Source organism: Haliotis rubra, unplaced genomic scaffold (genome assembly GCF_003918875.1).
Source record: "Haliotis rubra isolate DU_JTF1 unplaced genomic scaffold, ASM391887v1 Scf377, whole genome shotgun sequence".
NCBI lineage: Eukaryota > Metazoa > Mollusca > Gastropoda > Lepetellida > Haliotidae > Haliotis > Haliotis rubra.
The window spans coordinates 54793-77337 of NW_025767054.1; the positions used below are offsets into that span (position 1 = coordinate 54793).

A 22545-nucleotide genomic window follows, 5' to 3' on the forward strand; every position below is an offset into this window, starting at 1 on the left:
TGTGTGCATGGTACACAGGGATAAGGTGTCATGCATCTTGAAGGAGTGTAGTATACATGGGTGAGGTGTCGTGCATCATGAGGGTGTGTGGTACAAGTGGATGAGGTGTCATGCATCATGAAGGCATGCGGTACACGTGGTTGAGGTGTCGTCCATCATGAAAGTGTGTGCATGGTACACAGGGATAAGGTGTCATGCATCATGAAGGAGTGTAGTATACATGGGTGAGGTGTCGTGCATCATGAGGGTGTGGGGTACATGTGGGTGAGGTGTCATGCATCATGAGGGTGTGTGGTACATGTGGGTGAGGTGTCATGCATCATGAATGTGTGGGGTACATGTGGGTGAGGTGTCGTGCATCATGAAAGTGTGTGCATGGTACACAGGGATAAGGTGTCATGCATCATGAAGGAGCTTAGTATACATGGGTGAGGTGCCATGCATCATGAAGGCATGCGGTACACGTGGGTGAGTTGTCATGCATCATGAGGGTGAGGGTACACGTGGGTGAGGTGTCATGCATCATGAAGGTGTGTGGTACACGTGGGTGAGGTGTCGTGAATCATGAACGTGTGCTGTACATGTGGGTGAGGTGTCATGCATCGTGAAAGCATGCGGTACACGTGGGTGAGGTGTCATTCATCAGCAGGGTGTGTGGTCCACGTGGGTCAGGTGTCATGCATCATGAAGGCATGCGGTACACGTGGGTGAGGTGTCATGCATCATAAGGGTGTGTGGTACACGTGGGTGAGGTGTCATGCATCATGAAGGGGTGTAGTATACATTGGTGAGGTGTCATGCATCATGAAGGCATCCGGTACATGTGGTGAGGTGTCATGCATCATGAACGTGTGCGGTACACGTGGGTGAGGTGTCATGCATCATGAACGTGTGCGGTTCACGTGGATGGGGTGTCATGCAGTATGAACGTGTGCAGTACACGTGGGTGATGTGTCATGCATCATGAAAGTGTGTGCATGGTACACAGTGATGAGGTGTCATGCATCATAAAGGTGTGCGGTACATGTGTATGATGTGTCGTGCATCATGAAGGCATGCGGTACACGTGAGTGAGATATCATGCATCAGGAGGGTGTGTGGTACACAGGGATGAGTTGCCGTACCCCATTAAGGTTTGTGGTACACGTGGGTGAGGTGTCATGCATCATGAAGGTGTGCAGTATACGTGGGTGAGGTGGCATGCACCATGAAGGTGTGTGGTCCACGTTGGTGAGGTGTCCTGCATCATGAAGATGTTTAGTACACGTGGGTGAGGTGTCATGCATCATGAAGGTGTGCAGTATACGTGGGTGAGGTAGTCGTGCCCCATTAAGGTGTGAGGCACATGTGGGTGAGGTGTCATTCATCATGAAGGTGTGTAGTACACGTGGGTGAGGTAATTGTGCCCCATTAAGGTGTGAGGTACACGTGGGTGAGGTGTTGTGCATCATGAAGATGGCGGTACACGTGTGTGAGGTGTCATGCATCATGAAGGTGGGAGGTACACGTAGTTGAGATGTCATGCATCATTAAAGTGTATGGTACACGTGGGTGAGGTGTCATGCATCATGAAAGTGTGTGCATGGTACACGGGGATGAGGTGGCATGCATCATGAAGGCATGCGGTACACGTGAGTGAGATATCATGCATCAGGAGGGTGTGTGGTACACGTGGGTGAGGTGTCATGCATCATGAACGTGTGCGGTACACGTGGGTGAGGTGTCATGCATCAGTGTATTCGCATAATGGCCTCATGGCACAGAGTACAAAAAATACATAAGTTTTTGTTTGTGCGCATTCAATACATATACATAAATATAGTACATCAATATATAGCAGTCAAACAGGTTGATTTCTCTTCAGATAGATTGCTAGACTTTTAATAACATTCACATTTTGGGTGCATAAAAACTGCTTAAACTTAAAGACAGATGGATATATATGATAATATCCAGGTATAAACTCATCCGACTTGTAGGGTAATAAGGACTTACTAATAATAAGTGGTATTCGTCTTCTACGACATCTAAATGACACTTGATACATACTGCAATAGTATTATCGACATTGTCTTTATTGAAACGCAACTGTTGGACACCCAATTTGTGCGATAAGCAACGAAATTTACATAAAATTCGCCTCAAGTCTCTATTAGTGTACAACGCAGTTATATACACTTCTGTTTCCAAAACTGACTTGTACGATGAATAAGCTTTAAGAAAACATTTCCATTTTCGTCAAAGACTTTAAGCTTTTCATAACAAGCTCGAGGATACCTATGGCCTACTCATTCTCACGAGTCTACACCAGTACCTGCTACAACGACTAAAATAATTAACAGCCATTTGATAACTGCCCAACTCCCCTAACACAGCTTTTGTAGACACAAATTTTCCTAAACCTAAATACTTCTTGAAGAACGAGCCCTGTAGCTTTTCAATATCTGCTCTATATGTATATCCCCAAATTTCAGCGCCATAAAACAAAATAGGTGCTATTTTCGTGTCAAATATGTTCTTAGCCATTTCATGAGGTGCGTCAAACTTTATCAACATTTGTTTGACAGAAAAGCTCGCTTTAATTGCTGTTAACGACAGAGTTTCACAAGCTTTAGACCATACTAGCCTTGAGGAAAATATGACACCCAAATACTTATAATAGCTAACAACTTTCATTTCCTGACCATCATAAAACTATTTCTCTGTACTTCTAAGATAGCCACCATTTCTAAAGACAATAATTTGAGACTTATCTAAATTCACCTCCAGAACCCCATTTCAAACAAAATTTATGTAGGAAATCTAATTTTCGCTGCGGCCCTACGACAGAATCATCTACCAAGGTGACATCATCGGCAAAGAGCAGCAGTTAAATGTCGTCCAGTTCCGATTTGACAAATATACCCCTTATACCACTATTTTGCATTTCCTCTACTAACTCATTTATAAAATATATAAACAATACCGGACTCAACATACACCCTTGTCTGACGCCATGTGAAATTGTGAATATATCCGACCTATTACTGCCAACTCGGACGCACGCTTTGACCTTATTATACATGTCTCTTAAGAGCCTAAAGATCTTACTATGAAAGATCTTACCGAAAATCAATAAATGAAGCATAAAACCTATGACCAGGTTTCCTTAGGTACTTTTGGACAAGCGACTGTAGAATGAAAATATTATCAAATGTTGAGTAGCCATTTCTAAAACCTGCCTGTGACTCGTGTAAAGTTTTGTTTAAGTCCAGCCAAACTCGAATACGTGAATCTAGAATACTAGTGAATATTTTACCCATTACACATAATAAAGAAATTCCCCTGTAGTTGTTTAGGTTTTGCCTGTCACCCTTCTTATACAAAGGCACTATGACTCCAACATTCCAACTATCCGGGAAAATCCCACTATCCAGCACAGCATTAAATAACATTTCTAAGTATAGAACAATCATTGGAAGAAACTTATAAAACTCTGGAGGGCTACCATCCATGCCAGGAGCCTTTCCACACTTCAGAGAATCTATTGCCTTCATAATTTCATCCTGATTTATAGGATCTGAGAGAAAATCTGGTTCCCTACAATCACTACATTGCTCAACATCATGGGATTTTACACATCCTTCAACACACTTATCAAAAGCTGTTGTTGGCAGCGTGACAGGATTTAATAAATTCATAAAATACGTGAACCATGTGTCAACTGATATATTCACTTGAGAGGCTGTTGAACGTAAAAGAGACTGTACTTTACCCCCCAAAGACCTTATTATCCTTCGTTTCTAGAGCACCTTGAATATCGCCAATAACAACCCGTTTGTGTTGCAACTCCTTGTCACGACATAATGTACGGAAGGATTTTTGGGCGGCAAGGTAGTTTTGTAGACAGACACCAGACCTAGCACGTCTAAACTGATTTAATTGATAGTATTTCTGCCTTTTGGATTCTTGGCACTCACTGTCAAACCACTGGGGTTCCTTCATGCGAACAACTAGTTAATTTAAGATGGGAACCTGCATAGTAGAAAACCTCAATCAACTTGAGATGTCATGCATCATGAAGGTGTGTGGTACACGTGGGTGAGGTGTCATGTGGTTAAGTTTTTTCCCCTATATTTCGGGCTGGTGTATACGATAACCTCAAACTGTATATTATATTAAAAAATTATAGTTTTTTATTTTGTTGCATTTTTCAACATTTTATACAAACAAATAACAGTGATATTCCAGTATACATGATGAACAATCAAATAAATTTAGCAGAATAAATCATGGCATGACGACCAGAACGTGTAGAAAGCATTGATATTACAACTAATTATTGACAAACATTTTGTTAACATATAATATTCAAACAGTTTATGTTGAAAAACTTGAAAAGATGGCATAATGTTGTTAAACTTATTTCGAAAAATTAGTTCCTTGAAGAGAATTAAGATGATATTTATTGGATCATTGTTTTTATTTGGGTAACCAAGCATTACATGTTTCCTTTCAATTTTGAGTTTTATTTGTGCTTTAGCATGTAGCCAGTTCTCAAGTTTTTTCCATATATGGTTCACCTTGCTGCAAGACCAGAATAAGTGGATAGTTGTTTCTATATCTTCGGAGCAAAAACTGCAATTACTAGTGTCTTTATTTCCTATCTTTTCTAAAAAAATGTTTGTTGGCAAGATATGGTGTAAAAGTCTGTATTTGGAACCATTGTTATCTAGTATCTTTCGTACATCTAAAGGGAATATTATATAATGTACCTCGAGCGAAATTGTGAAGAAAGATGATTAGTATATTGATTGTAGTACGTTAATTACTATTTGTAACCAATAAACACGAATTCTAGACCTCTGTAAGTTTCCTGAAGCGCCAATTAAGAGAGAGTATAAACTAAAGAGCTTAGTTACTATAAGTAGTTTCTATAAGTAGATCTTGTCAGTAAAATATGCTTGTTGTGTAAAATTGAGATACAATATAATTGGGATCATCATCAACTGTTAGATTGATGTAGGATTCAGCAGTGAGAATTTTGAACACTGGAAAATAGTTTGTTGTGACTTTCAATCGGCTCGAGCTTTGTCCACCTTATACAACAGCCCAACAACAGTGATTTCGCGCACCTGTTCGTTTACGAAATGTTGCCCGCAACAGTTATCTCCCTTCGGAAAGAGGGCGCAGTAAGAGAGAAGAACGGTGGAGTGAAAACTTGAGAAACTTTGAGTTTGGACGAACGTTCGATGCCAGCTGTGTCATGAATGCCGACTGGGCTGACCGAATCACATAGATGTCAGAAGACAACGACACCACGTCGGCCATGTCGCAAATACCCGGTTTACCACCCCTACCCCGGTGTTTTAGCGGCTTGTTAGGGTCGGACAGTTCCCAGTGGCGAGAGACGGAAAAGATGCACACTTTAAAAGCAAACCTGTTAGAGGAACTGGCTCAAGAGTCTCTTTGTGAGGCGGACCAGGGTGAAAGTGGCCCCCACCCACTACAAACGTTGTGAACGGTGAGGTGGAGTCTCCGATCTCTACCCCTCATCCAATATCATCATTTTCAAGACTCAACGCTTCACTCACAACTCTAAGGAGAGAAATGGTAGGTTGCATGCGTACCTCGTTATAACGCGTCGGGAAGGGCACATTGTAACCATGTTAATCATATGGAGTCAGCGTTAACGATATAAACTTTCAAGGCGTTGTTTGTAATCTGCTCGTCAAATATATTGAAATGTTATATATTATTGGGGAATGTATTTTGTGAGCACGTATTTTGCGGGCGTGTGTGCGTTTGTATTAAACTTTATATGGTTACAGTACAATTTAGGTTTTAGACATTTACAAGAATCAAAACCGATCTGCTTTTAAGTCGGTATATAATAGTTGTGGTAATATGTACATAGCAATGCCTGTATAAACAAATTATGTCCAAGGAGTGCATTACATGATCAATCAAATAAGATTCATTTGTTTTCTTTTTCTGCTTGTGAATCCACTGTAAGTGAGTGAGTATGTTTTAACACGGCTTTTAGTAATATTCCAGCAATATCACGGGGGAACACCAGAAATGGGCTTCACACATTGTACCCATGTGGGGAAACAAAAACCCAGGTGTTCAGCATGAGGAGCAAACACTTTAACCACTGGCCTGCGCGCCGCCACCCCTGAATCCACAGTTATACATTTGCATACATGTCATACAGTAGTAAAACATCCTGCAGAATTTGTTTAAAGTTTTCTGTGTTGGGTGGCATTAACCCAATATGAATAATATTCCGTCCACAGTAAGTTAAAGGTATTGTCATGGCTGTTTGAAATACATTAGGGTGGCTTATGAAAGTGGTCTAAATATCCTTGCTGTACAGAGTGATGTCCCTTAGCAGTGCCAGCATCTGCCAGTCATTGGTTCAGATGGCAGATTCAAGTAAAGATCCTTTGTTCATTAGCAAATAAATATACAAAAGTGGTATGTTGTGGGAACTACATGTTAGATTATACCCCCAACAACCTATTCTTTTCTGAAAAGACACCTTGGTTGGGTATGTGTCATTGTACCGAGACTGTGTAGGTCTTTGCCTATGATACTGAATGAATTGTCTGGTCCAGGCTTGATTGTTTACAGGTTGCAGTCACACATACTAAGTGTGGAGTTGCAAAAACTAGAGTCTAAGACTTACAGCAGCTTTTCTCAATCACTGAGCTGATATTATATCATATAACAATGCTGTTAGCATCAGCTCTAAAACAGCTTTCTTAAATTGTTACTGATGCTGACAAACATGTAAAATGATTTGTACAAACATGTAAAATATGCCAAATGAATCACCTAGGTCCATTTCACAAAGCTCTCATAGCACTACGACTGTCGTAAGTCAGTGTTACAACATAGGAGGTACAAATGTTACGAGAAAAGTTACAAGATCTTAGGTTTCCGAGAGCTTAGTGAAACGGGGCCTAGTAGTCCATTGCTCAATAATTTTATTTTTTTTTGTGTACAAATATGTTAAGATTTGTTTAAAAAACAAAGTGTAACAATGCTATACAGACTTGCCCTATGTGTCACCTTTTCATACTACATACCTGTGTTTCTGTACAGATCTTTCATTACTGATTTAATGCATTCACACATGGACTCTACTGCTGTCAATAATGCATAAAAACATGCTACTTCTCATATTAATAATTAAATGTCTCTGTTGTGAGTTTATGCGACGGGTTGCACATTTGGGACTGTGCACAGATACAAATTCCGAGGTCCCCAGAAACAGCATTTGAACATTTGTGTCTATGCATGGGTTTAATAAGACCTGATGGACACGACCTAAGGGAGAAAACATCTATAGAATACCTGTAGAAAAGTGTCAGTACCCAATGTGAAAGATTGGTACTTGTAAATAATTACCTGATACTTCAAATATTCTCTGGAGCCCTGTGCAAGGTTCAGCTGTCAACATCAGTAACTCTTATCTGAGTGCATGTCTTTTAATGGAGGAAGTTATGGATGGGAATGATCACATCAAAGGAAAAAGTTTTGTGTCTCTGATAAATGACATAGTAAGAGATGCTGCGCGGAACACACAGGACTGAGTTTGATGCTGCGGTTTTGTCTGAATGCATCATTATAGGAACTTAATGTCTGTCATTTCCTCAAACATAAATGTCAAATATTTGATTAATGATGTCAGCTGATAATGATGTATGTTCTGTTTAATTGACACTTCAGACATCTCAACATTAAAATACAGAAGTTAAATTTCACTACAGTCCATAAAGTGTAATTTATAGGGACTGGAATAAACTATTTTGAAGAATTTAAAGAGCCCAGTTATTGTAAAATACATTGTTTTCACAATGAACTGAATGAACTATGTAAGTAAAATTAACTGCTATGCAAAATTGTATCGGAAAAGTTGAGATGATCCCCTCGTGCTTACTTCCTGATCTCCATTGGCGAAAACTTGCTTTTTTTCACCTTGTCAGCTGACTGGGAAATTGTGATCAGATGTCAGGCTTGTTGACTTGGCTGATTACGTGCGTGTCATTGTAAACTAACTGCACGGATCATTGCTTATATATCTTAATTGCCTTGATCAATGCTCATGATGTTGATCACCAGATTGTATGGTCCAGACTCGATTATTTACAACCATCGTATACAGCTGAAATATTGCTGATGCAGTGTTAAACAGTAAACAAACAAACAAACCTTGCGTATAGTAACGATGGTTTTTGACTTGCAACAGTTTTCATGATGCAGGAGTTCGTGTACAGTGTCTATGTGCCCAAATAGTAGGGGTGGGTATTGCATTCATATTGCGATATATTGCGATGCGAAAGCATATATTGCGATATGTATTGCAATATATTGCAAGAAGATTTTTTTTAACAAAAAAACTGCTCATACTCGAGGTAATGCTTGATTTATAAAGCAAAAAAACAGAACAAAATTATTATGCTTGATTAAGCTTAATTAAAAACTTTTAATCGTCCCGCTTGAGCATTTCACTTTACCATTGCATATTTTACATACCGCGTTAGTCTTATCAATACTTCCAGTTACCGTGAAGTTTTTCAACCCCAAATGCTGCCATACTGAAGCTTTTGTCCTTGGCACCACAATAAATTGTTCGTTGTTAGGGGTCGCCAAAACTTCCGGACATATCCGAAGTTTTCCGTACGAAGCTTTCCGAATGCATGTCAAAATACCGGTTTTCGATCAGTGTATCACAATACGTATCGTTTTCATGTCTGAACCGGTAAATACCGGTAAACTGGTTATATTGCGCAGCCCTACCAAAGAGTTCTTGGAACAGTTAATTTAGGATGAAATGTCAAGTTGAACTGTCAAACAACTCTAGTGACTATCGGATATATGCTGATTGACATCACCAGCTAGTGATACAGCTAGAAAATACTGTATGATCTTCCGCCACATGCATAAGGGGACCCTCCATACCCACTAATCCTAGGTATGAAAAACATGGCGATATACTGTACTATATAATCTGTCACAGATTAACTTTAGCAGTATGAAAGAATCAGGTGTCCTTTATCTTCTTCTGAAAATCATATCTAAGCATAACACGTATGGATTACCAACTCATACTGCTTAAGCATGGTGTGATCTATGTTTATGTGTTGTGGAAAGATTAAGTTGGTGGTGATTATGAAATTTGGGTGTGCCACATGCTAACATTAAGCACGAAGGGTTATTTAGTGATAAGCCTTGCACCTGTACCATTAGCGTAATACTTTGATCCTTGCATAAACCTCATTAAATATGATTAAGGTTTTGTGTCCAAGATCCATGAAGATCCGGTTTGGAATTTGTCTTCAGCGACCCATGTAACTAACGTGATCGGGTCGTCAGACTTGCTGACTTTGTTGACGCATGTCATCGTATCCAAATTGCATAGATCGATGCTCATGCTGTTGATCACTAGATTATCTGGTCCTGAGTCAACTATTTAGAGACCATTGCCATATAGCTGGAATGTGGCTGAGTGCGGCATTTAACAACAAACAAACCAAACACACCAAACACAATAAACTTGTGTCGTCAGTCTGCATTGTAGCTTCTTGTTTTAGCATTATTTCTTGTTTCAGTAGGGGTAAACCCTGCTTGAGAACCATAGTAACAAAGGCCCCAGAAGTCCACATGGTTCCTAGTATGGTGACCTTTTCTTTGTGACTGATGATCTATGGCCCCTTTTTCATATTGTATCGCCAAATAGTCAAATAGTAATAAAACTAGTTTTTCAATCAGTCTGTAATATGTTGCTATTTATTATGCTCTCCTTGATGGCAGTTTTTGAAATATGACTGCATAACTTGTTCAAGTGACGATATGGCTGAAATACTGCTGGCATGACTGTATATCTTAACTCACTCATGTTTTAAGTAGGGATTGTTGAAAGTGACCTCGGAAAGTAGTTAGCTAGAGTGAATGAGCGAGTGAGTTTAGTTTTACGCTGCACTCAGTAATATTCCAGCTATATGGTGGCGGTCTGTAAATAATCGAGTCAGGACCAGACAATCCAGTGATCAACAGCATGAGCATCGATCTGCACAATTGGGAACTGATGACATGTGTCAACCAAGCCAGAGAGAGCCTGACCACCCGTTCCCGTTTGTCGCCTTTTCCGACAAGCATGGGTTACTGAAGATTCATACTAACCCGGACTTTCACGTGTCAGAGTTAGCTAGAAGAATCTGAAGCACTACTATAGTGACTACATGAAAAGGTGATAAAAGGAATTATTCATAAATTTGTAAGCTTGGGTTGTTTGTTGTTTAACGCCATCAATATTCCAGCTATAGGGCAGCGGTCGGTTAATAATTGAGTCTGTTTTGGTGGATAATTGAGACTGGTACATACATGTATATTGATATATTTTACAAAGATTTCAGAATAAAAGAATTTTTTTGAGTATATTTTAATGTGAATATTACTTATCTGTTATAGGCCTATATACTAATCAAAACACGTTACAAACCATCTGATTCTTTCATAATTCTATAATTGATCTAATTCAGTTATAGAATAATCTGTCACAGCGTGACAGATCAACTTCAGAAATATGAAAAATCCAGTGATCTTCAACTCTTTTCAGTAGTATAACATGTTTGACAAGGACTAAGACACAGAGAGCTAGCTTTGAACTGATAATTGGACATGTTTCATCATAAGAGGAGGAGCATGTAAATATTCTTTTGATCCTTTGAATGTTCAGTGTTAGCTGATAACAAACAGTGAGCAGAATTGTAAGGAAATATAATCCCATGATCTCCACTTCTGTAGGCTTAGGAGTTAAATGTCCATCTGCAAACAATGACCAGGGTTGACCATCAATTTTAGTCACTCTGGGATCACTTTGAAGTTTACCATCTGAGGGAATGGTAACCAGTGTTATAGTGAGGCAGTAGTGATTGATAAGGGTGTGTCAGGCTGTACTGGTAGAGGGAGGGCCAGCTGAGGTATGAGCACATCTCTACCACAGTGAACATGTTGTAGGAAGATAGTGTTAGGATGATAAGGAGTTTTGGGTTACAGGCAGCTCCACAGTGGCTCATCAACTTATCTCCTCAACGCTAGTGATATTTGTGTAAAGTTCATAAAGTAGGAAAACTGGTTTAAATATTCCGTCATCACAGTGGAGCAGATCCCTTGGGCTATGAGAATGATCAGTGTAAATGTTGTTTTCCGGTATCAGAAAATAAAGCAGTCAAGTTTTTAACCTGTCAGTGACTTAAAGCATTTACAATGGTCCATTTCTTTTTCAGTCTGTATGCCATCTAATGCCCGTCCTGAATTTTCATTTGGAATTGAAATAATACAAACTTTCTTATCTCAATTTTCCCAGGCACTGTTGAAGCGTATGCCCTGATGGGATAAAGAGAATACTCGTACTCTTGCTCTCTAATAACAAACCTAGGTCAGCTTGATCTTTCTTCATTGATATTTATCAAATGAATGTTTCTGAAGCAAAACGATTCGATTTACATCAAAAATGAATTTAAAGACTGTTATCAAGTGATAATAATTTTGAAATAAGTGAAAAAAAAATTTCATTTCTATATTATTTTCTCCCGCCTGCCTTCTGTTTGGTTGAGGTTGGAGATGAGAAACATATGAAAAAATTGGAATGGCCTAATGAGTACATAGACACACTAAGTGCCAATTTCTGTATCCGCCCATATTTTCTGTTCCTTAAGACAATCATGAGAACAAATCCTGGGCTATGTTCCTCAAAGTAATCTCGGCTCAAAGACAGTTGCAAGTCTGTGTTCGAGTATGGGAGTTATGATCACCATAGCGCAAGGATTGCTATGTTTAAGACCCCTGCCCTGTAATCATAATCTCGACAGCTAGAGCAGTACATGCACTTGTTCCGCCAAGTATGTTGGAAACACATATTTTCTATCAAAGTAAATAAAACTGTGTAAGCAGATTTCTGTTAACATGGTTGTGTGGTTTATTCATGGCAATGCAATTTCAAAAGATACTATCTGGATGATGACATATTGAAGGGCTGAAAAATAATTTTACTTATCTTCAATTTGAAATGTGATGGGAACCTGTCTGTTGAACATTTCTACGACCTCTGTTTTATCATTGCTAAGATTATCTTAACAGACACCTGTGAAGGTTATCACCAGGAAGTTTTATAACTTGGGGAGTAATCTGTTGTAGACATTTATCAATATCTGTAAAGTGGCGTAAGGTTATTATCTGAAATAATCTGTCAACTCTGACATATACTGAGTCAACGCTGTCAGGATTTTCATATGTGCTGGAAATCAGGGGAAACTGACATAGATTCATTCCAGAATTTTGTACAAAAAGTGTCAATCCAGCGGCTTGGTTCTGTTCATGTATGTGTGTTTGTCATCAGTGAAACATAGATGCAAGATAAGCAGGGTTTGATTTAAGAGATGTTAACCTACATGCCCCAGGTGCAACCTAAGATAAAAACCTAGTTGCACCAGCCAAATTCCAGTTGCACTGCTTTTATTGCAATATGTAGTGAAAGAAATATGCTATTGAATTGTTCAAAGTTTATGAAGAAAAATGAGCTGACATAATTATGCTTATAATGTTAGATTTATTGTTGATTTATATCTAAAAAATTGACTTGTACCTGGTGCAAGTTAAACAAATAACTAGGTTGCACTTTGTAATATATGGTTGCACCAGTGCAAGTAACAAAGCATTAAATCAAGCCCTGATAAGTTATGTTTTCCTTGTGCTCCATTTCAGTGTGTCCCAAAATATGACATTTGTTGCCCTGCCCTGTACAGACACTTTCATATTCAAACAAGGATATGAACTCAGCATTTGTCAGTCTGTGAGTTCTTCCTTGCCATACATGATCTGTTCTACTCTCAGCGGGGTAGGGTACAGTATAACACTGTTGAGTGCTTGGGAATATGTACATGGAAAACTGACAGCTCGGTTTGCAACAGGATGGGTGGCACATGTCAGTGAGTCACAATGGGTGTGTTAATGTGGGAAAATGCATAATTTGTGAAACATATGAAATTGTCTTTTGTGGGGAGGCAAAAAACTTAGGCCTTTTAATTCCAGTCTCTCTTTAAATATAACGTTTCCTCAATTAGTTTAGAAACAGTAATCATGGTACTAACTTGATGATGATGATGATAGTGATGATGACAATCAAAGTTCTAGTTGGATGAATAAGACCAATTAACATGTTTGAAAGAGCTAACAGCAGGGCTTTATTTCAGGGATGTTAACCTACTTGCACCAGGTGCAACCTAAGATAAAAACCTAGTTGCACAAGCCAAATTCCAGTTGCAAAAAACGTGTGCTAAAACATCAGAGGTTTTGGAGCACATAAACATAATTCTGTTACGTAGTACCCATGATATCATAGCAACACAGATACACAGCTGATCCCTGTTTACAAAAGCTGTCATAGCCGAGAAGTGTCTATAAATGGCAATGTCTCGGTGCCATAGCTATTCAAAGTTTAGAAGAAAAATGAACTGACATACTTAGATTTGTTATTGATTTATTTCTCAAAAAATGACTCGCACATGGTGCACTTTTGACTAATAACTAGGTTGCACTTTGTGATATTGAGTTGCACCAGTGCAAGTAACAAAGCACTAAATCGAGCCCTGAATAGTGATGAAGTTATAATTCAAAATATTAAATGCAGCCTCAGGTTCTAAATAATGCAACCCTTTTCAAACATTAACCAAGTTATTTATAATCTTGAAACAGATTATCATTAATAAAAATTCAGGTTTTTCTCCAATCTTCTGAAACTAAGCAAGAAGGTGCTTCTGGCTCAGATTGCCGTGTAGTGATCCTGTATAAATATCATTGGGTATCATTACTGCTAGCAAACAGGGATAATACCCATGAGGCTTGTCACCTATGCAGGTTCACAGCGAAACAAAACAGAGCCTTTTTTGTTGTGGGAGTGAAAGATTAGTCTCCAATTACACCTTCTGGTGAAATGCTTCGCTGGTCTCGGAGGTGCGCCTTCCAACTTCTTTACACAGTTACTGATGCAAGTGGCCGGATACAAAGACGTCTGTGTGATGCAAATAGTCCGGCAGGGTTGTACCGGTATTGATAGGCTTCACAATGAATAATGAGCCATGTTTATTACAGTTTAAGACGATTTTCAATGCTGAATTGAGCCTAATGGGAATGGTGATTTTTGTGTGATTGGGTCTGATTGGGGCTATTTGGTGAAAGGTTTTATTGGAGTGTGGCAGGTGCGCGAATATTCAGCTCTGTAGATGGGGTTGAGTTGCAGATTGTGTTCCTGTGCAGTTTCCCTGCTGTTCTTCTTGTGTGCATTTATTATGCAGAAAGAAAGAATAGAGTAGCTTTTTTGTTGTAGGTTCACAATCATGAAAAGGCTTGGATTCTGAGGACCCATTTGAAAAGCCTTGATGTTTAATGTCAACCTGAAAGCACTTGAAAATCATTAAACCAGCTTGAAAAGTCTGAAATGTGTACAGAATGACGTATACTTGCATAACAATGTATTAGAATGCAGGACAGACTTAATGTGTTTTATTGGTCGTTGTGAAAATATATCTTGCTGGAAAATTTGTGATGTTAACATTTCTCTATGTTTTTAAATTAAAACAGACAAAGGCTATTGACTCAAGTAGGAGTTGAAAGTGATGGTTGATTGTCTCTAAGAGGCCTTGAAGTTTAGTTTTCCATATCTGTGTGTAGCTTGATAGCAGAGCATTTGGACGACATTTCTGTTATCAGACTGTCTGTCTCCATAAAGCTATAAGATTTTCATGTTGACTTGAAAATCTAAAATTTCAGATTTGCTGTAATTTACCGTATATTACCGTAGATAAGCCGAACTATGAGGACCAGAAATGGCAGTCTGTCAGATAGGGTAACAACAGGATTAACTGGCGTAATTCAATATGGTTTTCTTGACACTCTATTTCCAATAACTGATCACGAAGGAAAGTAGTCTGTCGTACAGACCCTGAAGCAAATATATCCAAGAAAGCCCACGCAAGTCTAGAAAATGTGGCAAGTCTAGATTTCCTCTGAAAATGAAGAAAGTCTCAGGGCTCCTTTTCATTATTTTTTTATTTTTACTATGAACTTTTTTCAGTAAAATGTGTTCATTTCAGAGACTAGTTGTTAGTCTAGAATGAAAGATGAGCGAAGGTCGATGGTTCGGCTTATCTACAAAACATAACATTTTGATACTGATTTTAAGAGTCAAGTTAGGATCTCATCTATGAGATTGGCTTATCTACAGTAATATACGGGAACAATACCTTTCTTGTGTCTGTCTCAGCATATGATAATGGTACACCTGAGGCATATTGGTCCAGTAACCCTATTATGATAGCCATGCATAGCAAGCAAAAAGTATTTTAAAAAGTCTCATGAAAATTGGTATTGGAGACACCAAACAGTATGTCATTTTCTATGTAGCCTAACTGTGATCAACCGTGATATGCAATATGTGATCTTTATTTGCACACAAGCAGTGATTGCAGAGCTTGTTGAGTGACTATTAACTCCCTGAGTCAGTAGAGAGTTGTAGAAGCAACACAAAGACTTCATGCATGGATAGCTGTATAGATTTAATTATCGATACAAATCCATATTTGTGATTGTAATACTGAAATGTCTGTATTAGTCATATTGTACCTGTGCCGTTGTGTGACATATGTCTCGCAGCAGTTAGTGACAGCAATCCTGATAGCCCACAGTCACGTGGCATCTGGAGGCTTAATTATCATATATATTGTTGCCATGGCTGTGGGAACTGTCATACCATATTGGATCAAAAAAGTGCCTTGGTCATTTAATAATATTTGAAGACTGACGGCTTTTGGCGGTCCACTTCATGACAGTCATCAATCAGAACCAGATATAGGACACAGCTGATACCTTATTTTGCTACCTTTATTAAGAAAATGATAATGTGTGAAAATAAGTGTAATTGAATGGTAAAATTTGGCTTGGTAGAAATATGGTATACATTTTTTTGTTGTGTTCATTATATGACTGGATAATAAAGGTAGTCTTGCTTGTTTGTTTTTTAACACTACATTCAGACATATCCCAACTGTATAACAGTATAGATACACAATGCCATTTAGAAAGTGGTCATGTTATAACACATGTTATATTTGGGATTTACACGTTTTTAGTAAAGTACAGATTCTAGCACTTTTGTTGGGTTGAGTCCCATCTGGGATCCGAACCCACACCCTCAGAGTCAGGCACCTAATCGCCAGCACACAAAGTCAGCCATCTAACCCACTCAGCCAATGACATGCTGCATTGACCAAGTCAGTGAGCCTGACCATCCCATTACATTAGTGAGGTGAGGTGAAATTGGATTTAGACGATCGTGCTTGAGAATATTTCGGCTCATATGGACGAGTGTGCATGGTTGTGTGTAATTGTATGTGCGGCTGCTTATACTCAGCCAGACTTAAGCTGGTTTTATAGAACAAGCCCACTAAGATACCATGCCGCAACCGTGAAGTATGGATACCCCACTCAGACACATTATACTGACTCTGAGGATGACCAGTCCTTGTTGTACCCATGAATGCTTGGCGCCAGGCAGGGACCAACAAGTACCATATTTTAACGTCTTTTGGTATGGCCGGTGGGGGGATCCAACCCACCAACCTCCGCTCTCGGGCGGACCATTACATTAGTTGCCCCTGTGGCAAACCTGGGTTACTGGAGACATGGATCGCCTAGTGGTCCTTACAGTATAAATCCTCTCAGTGTGGACATAAATTGATCAGTCAAAAGCAACATGGATGGTCTGCTCAAAAGAAGTTTAGGAAAAACCATGATTAATTTTTTAAAATCAGATTTTCTTTAACTTCTTTTGAGTAGTACATGTAAGGAACATGTAAAGTAAAGTTACCTGCAGGGTATTGTCTTTCTAGAAATTTATGTCAGTCAGTTGAAATAAGAACCATTGACTACTTTCTATGTATTCTGGTTGTCATACTGATCCTTGTTGCCATGGGCCGAAGAGCGGAAGGTCGTGGGTTTGATCCCCGACCGCGTCATACCAAAAAGACGTTAATATATGGTACTTGTTGGTGCCTGCCTGGTGCTCGGCATTAATGGGTACAACAAGGACTGGTCGACTCGGAGTCAGTATAATGTGTCTGAGTGGGGTATTCATGCTTCACTGTGGCATGGTATCTCAGTGGGCTAGCACTATAAAACCAGCTTAAGTCTGGGCTAGTACAAGCAGCCTCACATACACACACATGCACGCATGTCATCATATGAGCGAAATATTCTCAAGCACAATGTAAAACCCAATTTCACCTCACCTCACCTTGTTGCCTTCATATTGACCTAAACAGTATGACAGGAATATGCCAAGGTTTTCCTATAGAAAGGCACAAAGACAAGACTTCACATCAACTGCTTGTGATCTAACTTCCAAATAAGGAAACTGATTGCAGGAGAAGCTTGCACATTTTCCAAGTGACATTACACAAGTTATCTCCATCCTTTCGAGATAAATACGCAGTTTTATTCATGTTACTGTGTGAGTCATGTTCTCTGTGTGGGTGTAACAATGTTATTGTTTCAAAAGGTTGCAAAAACCAAAGACAATACAAGGTTGGCAACTGTCATAACACTGGCATCAAGTTAGGTAAACAATCTAATCGCGCTTCACCACAAACTTGGCAAGAAGCAGTGTCTATATCTGATGTCATCGGTTTTGCCAATGTGCAGATGATGATATCCCAAAATGCCTGTCTCACTTTATTAATACAAGCAAGGGACAATATGAACTTTGCATTCATTTTATGATTTACATTAAATTGTTTTACACACATGAACGGTTGAAATGAAACTGACAGGGAAAATATAGTAATGTAAAATTATATTTTTGAGTGAGTGAGTTAAAATTTAATGTCACATTGCCAGTATTTCAGCCATATTGTGAGTATAATTATTGTCTTGTATTGCTGGTTCATACCTGTGATGGCTGTCACACATGAAACCCATCTGAGACACAACTTGCTTACCTGAAATGATAAACCTATGAATAAAGAAAGTGAAAGTGTTTGATGGTAGGTAAAGACAAAACAAATGAAATCGTTATTCGATGGTTATGTATTTGATGCGTATAACATAGTTGTGTTTTCAACCTTAATAGTTTGCAGTGTTTTCGGAAACTGTTTTCAGCCTTGTAATGTTTTCATAACATTTGTAATCTTTGAGTCAATCCAATTTTCAAGTTCATACATTCTTTCTTTCCTGGCAGAGTACATTTGTTAAATTCTGATGTGCCAACTCTTAGTGCTTTGGTAGGGGATTGTTGTTTATTGGGTTAAGTACAGTAGGGCGATAGATTTCAGCTTGTGTTGTGATGACATAGTTATCAATTATTCTTTTCCAGAGTTCAGCACTATTGTCAGTGGTAACAGATGGATGTAGAATATAGGTCTAAACGATTCCTATTGTCATGTTTATAACTATATTACATGTTTTGTTGAATGATATTTGCAGCCTGATATTTTACTTTACAGTATGTTTATGTTTCAACATGTGTGTTACAGACACTGAAATCTTGTATATCAATATCGGGAAAACATTCATTAATGGTCTGAGTCTGACACTATGTTCAAAAGTCCATGATCATGTATGAGATCTATAAGTGGCATTGGAACGTATAGTTTGTGATGTCTGGGAGCGTTCATTGTTGTAGGGGCGGTGGGGTTAGCCTAGTGGTTAAAGTGTTCATTCATCACGATGAAGAACCGGGTTCGATTCCCCACATGGGTGCAATGTGTGTCCCCGCCATGATATTGGTGGAATATTGCTAAAAGCGACATGAACCTATACTCACTCACTCATTCATTGTTATTGATAGCGTGTTTCAAAAAGGTACTAGCATTCAGAATATTAACTGACCCATGAAGATCCAGGTTAGAATTGATCTTCAGTAACCCATGCTTGTTGTAAGAAGCGACTTACGGTTTATGGAGAACCTTATGCCTTCCGATAGAGGGGAAACTATGAGGATTTCTGATATTCAAAAGCGGGTGGTCAGATTCGCTGGCTTGGTTGACACATGTCATCAGTTACCACATGCAATCGATGCTTATGCTGTTGATCACAGATTCGATTATTTACAGACCGTGCCATATAGCTGGAATATTGCTGAGTGAAGGCGTAAAACTCAACTCCACTCAACTCACTCAGAATGTTTAAAATTTAAAACACACGCACACACACACACACACACACAATACCACACACACCACCTCAATACTTCCTGTTATCTCAGTTAAAGGTGAATCTATTTATCATGTTACACAACAGGTTGATGTTGTTTTGTTTCCTTGTCTTCCCACAGTTTTCACTGAAAGAATAACTTCATTACATGGAAAGATATACTCCTCATGCAATGGTGATTTGTTTGTGCTCGATTTTGTATGTGTGTTGCTCTTATTGATTGAAATAACAGAAACAGTTGAGTACAGGTTCATCAGAGATCGTTTCATATGTCTGATGTTAGTTATGTGTGAAGCCCATTTCTGGTGTTCCCTGCCTTGATATTGCTGGAATATTGCTAATAGCGTCATAAAAGCCATGCTCACTCACTCACTCTGATGTCAGTTCTGGTAATCCAATTTCATTCTTATTATGTAATGTAAAGAGTGTTGAAAAGAGAAGCGAAACAGCTCGCCTCGCCACCCTTGTGCAGTTTTTCATTGCATGTAACCATGGTAACAGTAATGTTGTGTTTCAGGTGGACCTGGGACAGCTGGACATGTCACTGTTGTGTAACCATGGTAACAGTTATGTTGTGTTTCAGGTGGACCTGCGGCAGCTGGACATGTCACTGTTGTGTCAGTTGTGTAACCATGGTAACAGTTATGTTGTGTTTCAGGTGGACCTGCGGCAGCTGGACATGTCACTGTTGTGTCAGTTGTGTAACCATGGTAACAGTTATGTTGTGTTTCAGGTGGACCTGCGGCAGCTGGACATGTCACTGTTGTGTCAGTTGTGTAACCATGGTAACAGTTATGTTGTGTTTCAGGTGGACCTGCGGCAGCTGGACATGTCATTGTTGTGTCAGTTGTGTAACCATGGTAACAGTTATGTTGTGTTTCAGGTGGCTGGACATGTCATTCTTGTGTCATGTAACCATGGTAACAGTGATATTGTGTTTCAGGTGGACCCGCGGCAGCTGGACATGTCACTGTTGTGATTGAGTTGTGTAACCATGGTAACAGTGATGTTGTGTTTCAGGTGGACCTCGCGGCAGCTGGACATGTCACTGTTGTGTCAGTTGTGTAACCATGGTAACAGTTATGTTGTGTTTCAGGTGGACCTGCGGCAGCTGGACATGTCACTGTTGTGTCAGTTGTGTAACCATGGTAACAGTGATGTTGTGTTTCAGGTGGACCCGGCGGCAGCTGGACATGTCACTGTTGTGTCAGTTGTGTAACCATGGTAACAGTGATGTTGTGTTTCAGGTGGACCTGCGGCAGCTGGATATGTCATTGTTGTGTCAGTTGTGTAACCATGGTAACAGTGATGTTGTGTTTCAGGTGGACCTGCAGCAGCTGGACATGTCATTGCCGTGTCAGTTGTGTAACCATGGTAACAGTGATGTTGTGTTTCAGGTGGACCTGCGCAGCTGGACATGTCATTGTTGTGTCAGTTGTGTAACCATGGTAACAGTGATGTTGTGTTTCAGGTGGACCTGCGCGAGCTGGACATGTCATTCTTGTGTCAGTTGTGTAACCATGGTAACTGATGTTGTGTTTCAGGTGGACCTGCGGCAGCTGGACATGTCACTGTTGTGGTTATTGTAACCATGGTAACAGTTATGTTGTGTTTCAGGTGGACCTGCGGCAGCTGGACATGTCACTGTTGTGTCAGTTGTGTAACCATGGTAACAGTGATGTTGTGTTTCAGGTGGACCTGCGGCAGCTGGATATGTCATTGTTGTGTCAGTTGTGTAACCATGGTAACAGTGATGTTGTGTTTCAGGTGGACCTGCGGCAGCTGGATATGTCATTGTTGTGTCAGTTGTGTAACCATGGTAACAGTGATGTTGTGTTTCAGGTGGACCTGCGGCAGCTGGATATGTCATTGTTGTGTCAGTTGTGGTCACTACACGAAGCCATCCAAGAGTACAAGGCGGTCATGCAGGACCGGTACTCCGAGACAAACTCTGAGTGTTCCTTCGGGACGGGGATGTCCAGCAGAGTGGGCTCCTTCTCCAGCCTCAACGACGACAGCGACTGGAACGACCAGGACTACCACATGCAGCCCGAACCGGACTACCATCTGGCAAACTCCATACACAGCAGCACGTCCAGCCTCCTCCAGCAGATCAACCAGCTGAAGGAGAGAGTTGATGCAGAGTTCTGATGCTGGCATGCATGTGATGACTTTACCATCACACATGTCATATTGTGGTTCAGATACAGGATTATTGTATGTGTTATTCACTGTCTGGGTGTGATGTGTTGTATAGTGCTTGGATAGGCCAGCAGTGTTCATGTTTGAAGACTTCCAAGATGTGTGTGGATATCAGGATTTCAAGCCCCCATGCAGCTTTGTTTGGCCTCAGGAGATTTGCCTTAACTGAAACTGGACTGGCGTGAGAATAACTCTTCACATGTCTTGGTCATGCAACTATGCAAAATTTACATATGACGATAATCTAGGATTCCTATTGGTCCACATTCTACAGTGTGCTGCTGTTGGTCACTCATTGGTCCAATTTGCCCAGAACAAGTTTTGTCATTTTACAGACAGGAAATGAATAAGGAAATAGGGAAATATACTGTTAAGAAACAGTTGAAGAACATCCAATCTTTTCCTATGATGGCCATTACAGATCAACTTTAGTCATATAAAAAACAAATGGATGTTCTTTAACTTATTTTGAGAAGTATATATTGGTGTTGGGCTGATGGGAAAGGAGTCTTAATGTCCTGAACCTAAATCAAAAGATACCAATCTGTGTTTTTTGGTTATGTTTGATGTAATAATGATATACTGGACAAGTGCTGTCAACGTTTTATTTGACAGTGTCAACATGTGCTGAAGTTGCAAGTTAAGTTCACTAGTTTGAGTGGAGGCCCTACGTTGGCATGTGGGCAACATGTTGGATGACTATTAGATTAGCTACCTCAATACTTACTGTTATCTCAGTTAAAGGTGAATCTATTTATCACGTTATACACACGCTGTAGATAACTTCTATATCGGATCTGTAGATAACATGACCATACCATATAGTTTATGGAGAACCTTGTGGCTTCTAATGGAGGCAAAAATGTGAGGATTTCTGCTATTCAAAATTGCTCTATATATGATTTCAAAGAACTTGAATTCAGTATAGAGAATGTGAAGAAAATAGGCCAGACCTTTCAACCTATCGCCATTTGTCAATCCAAAGTGATAGAATCTGCCATTTTGACTTCATGTGCAAGATAATGTTATCTAATTCTCAGATTCAATGAAGTTATCAGTATAATCAGTACTGTTTCATGCTTTTCATAA

General features: G+C 39.5%; 1 protein-coding gene across 1 annotated transcript; it reads left to right on the plus strand.

The window, feature by feature from the left end:
- The first annotated feature begins 5170 nt into the window (after positions 1-5170).
- LOC124286158 (leucine repeat adapter protein 25-like) lies at positions 5171-21795 on the plus strand. Its single transcript, XM_046722507.1, has 2 exons — positions 5171-5592; positions 21097-21795. The coding sequence occupies exons 1-2, from the start codon at positions 5590-5592 to the stop codon at positions 21403-21405; spliced, it is 312 nt and encodes a 103-aa protein (XP_046578463.1). The 5' UTR covers positions 5171-5589; the 3' UTR covers positions 21406-21795.
- Positions 21796-22545: the final 750 nt, after the last annotated feature.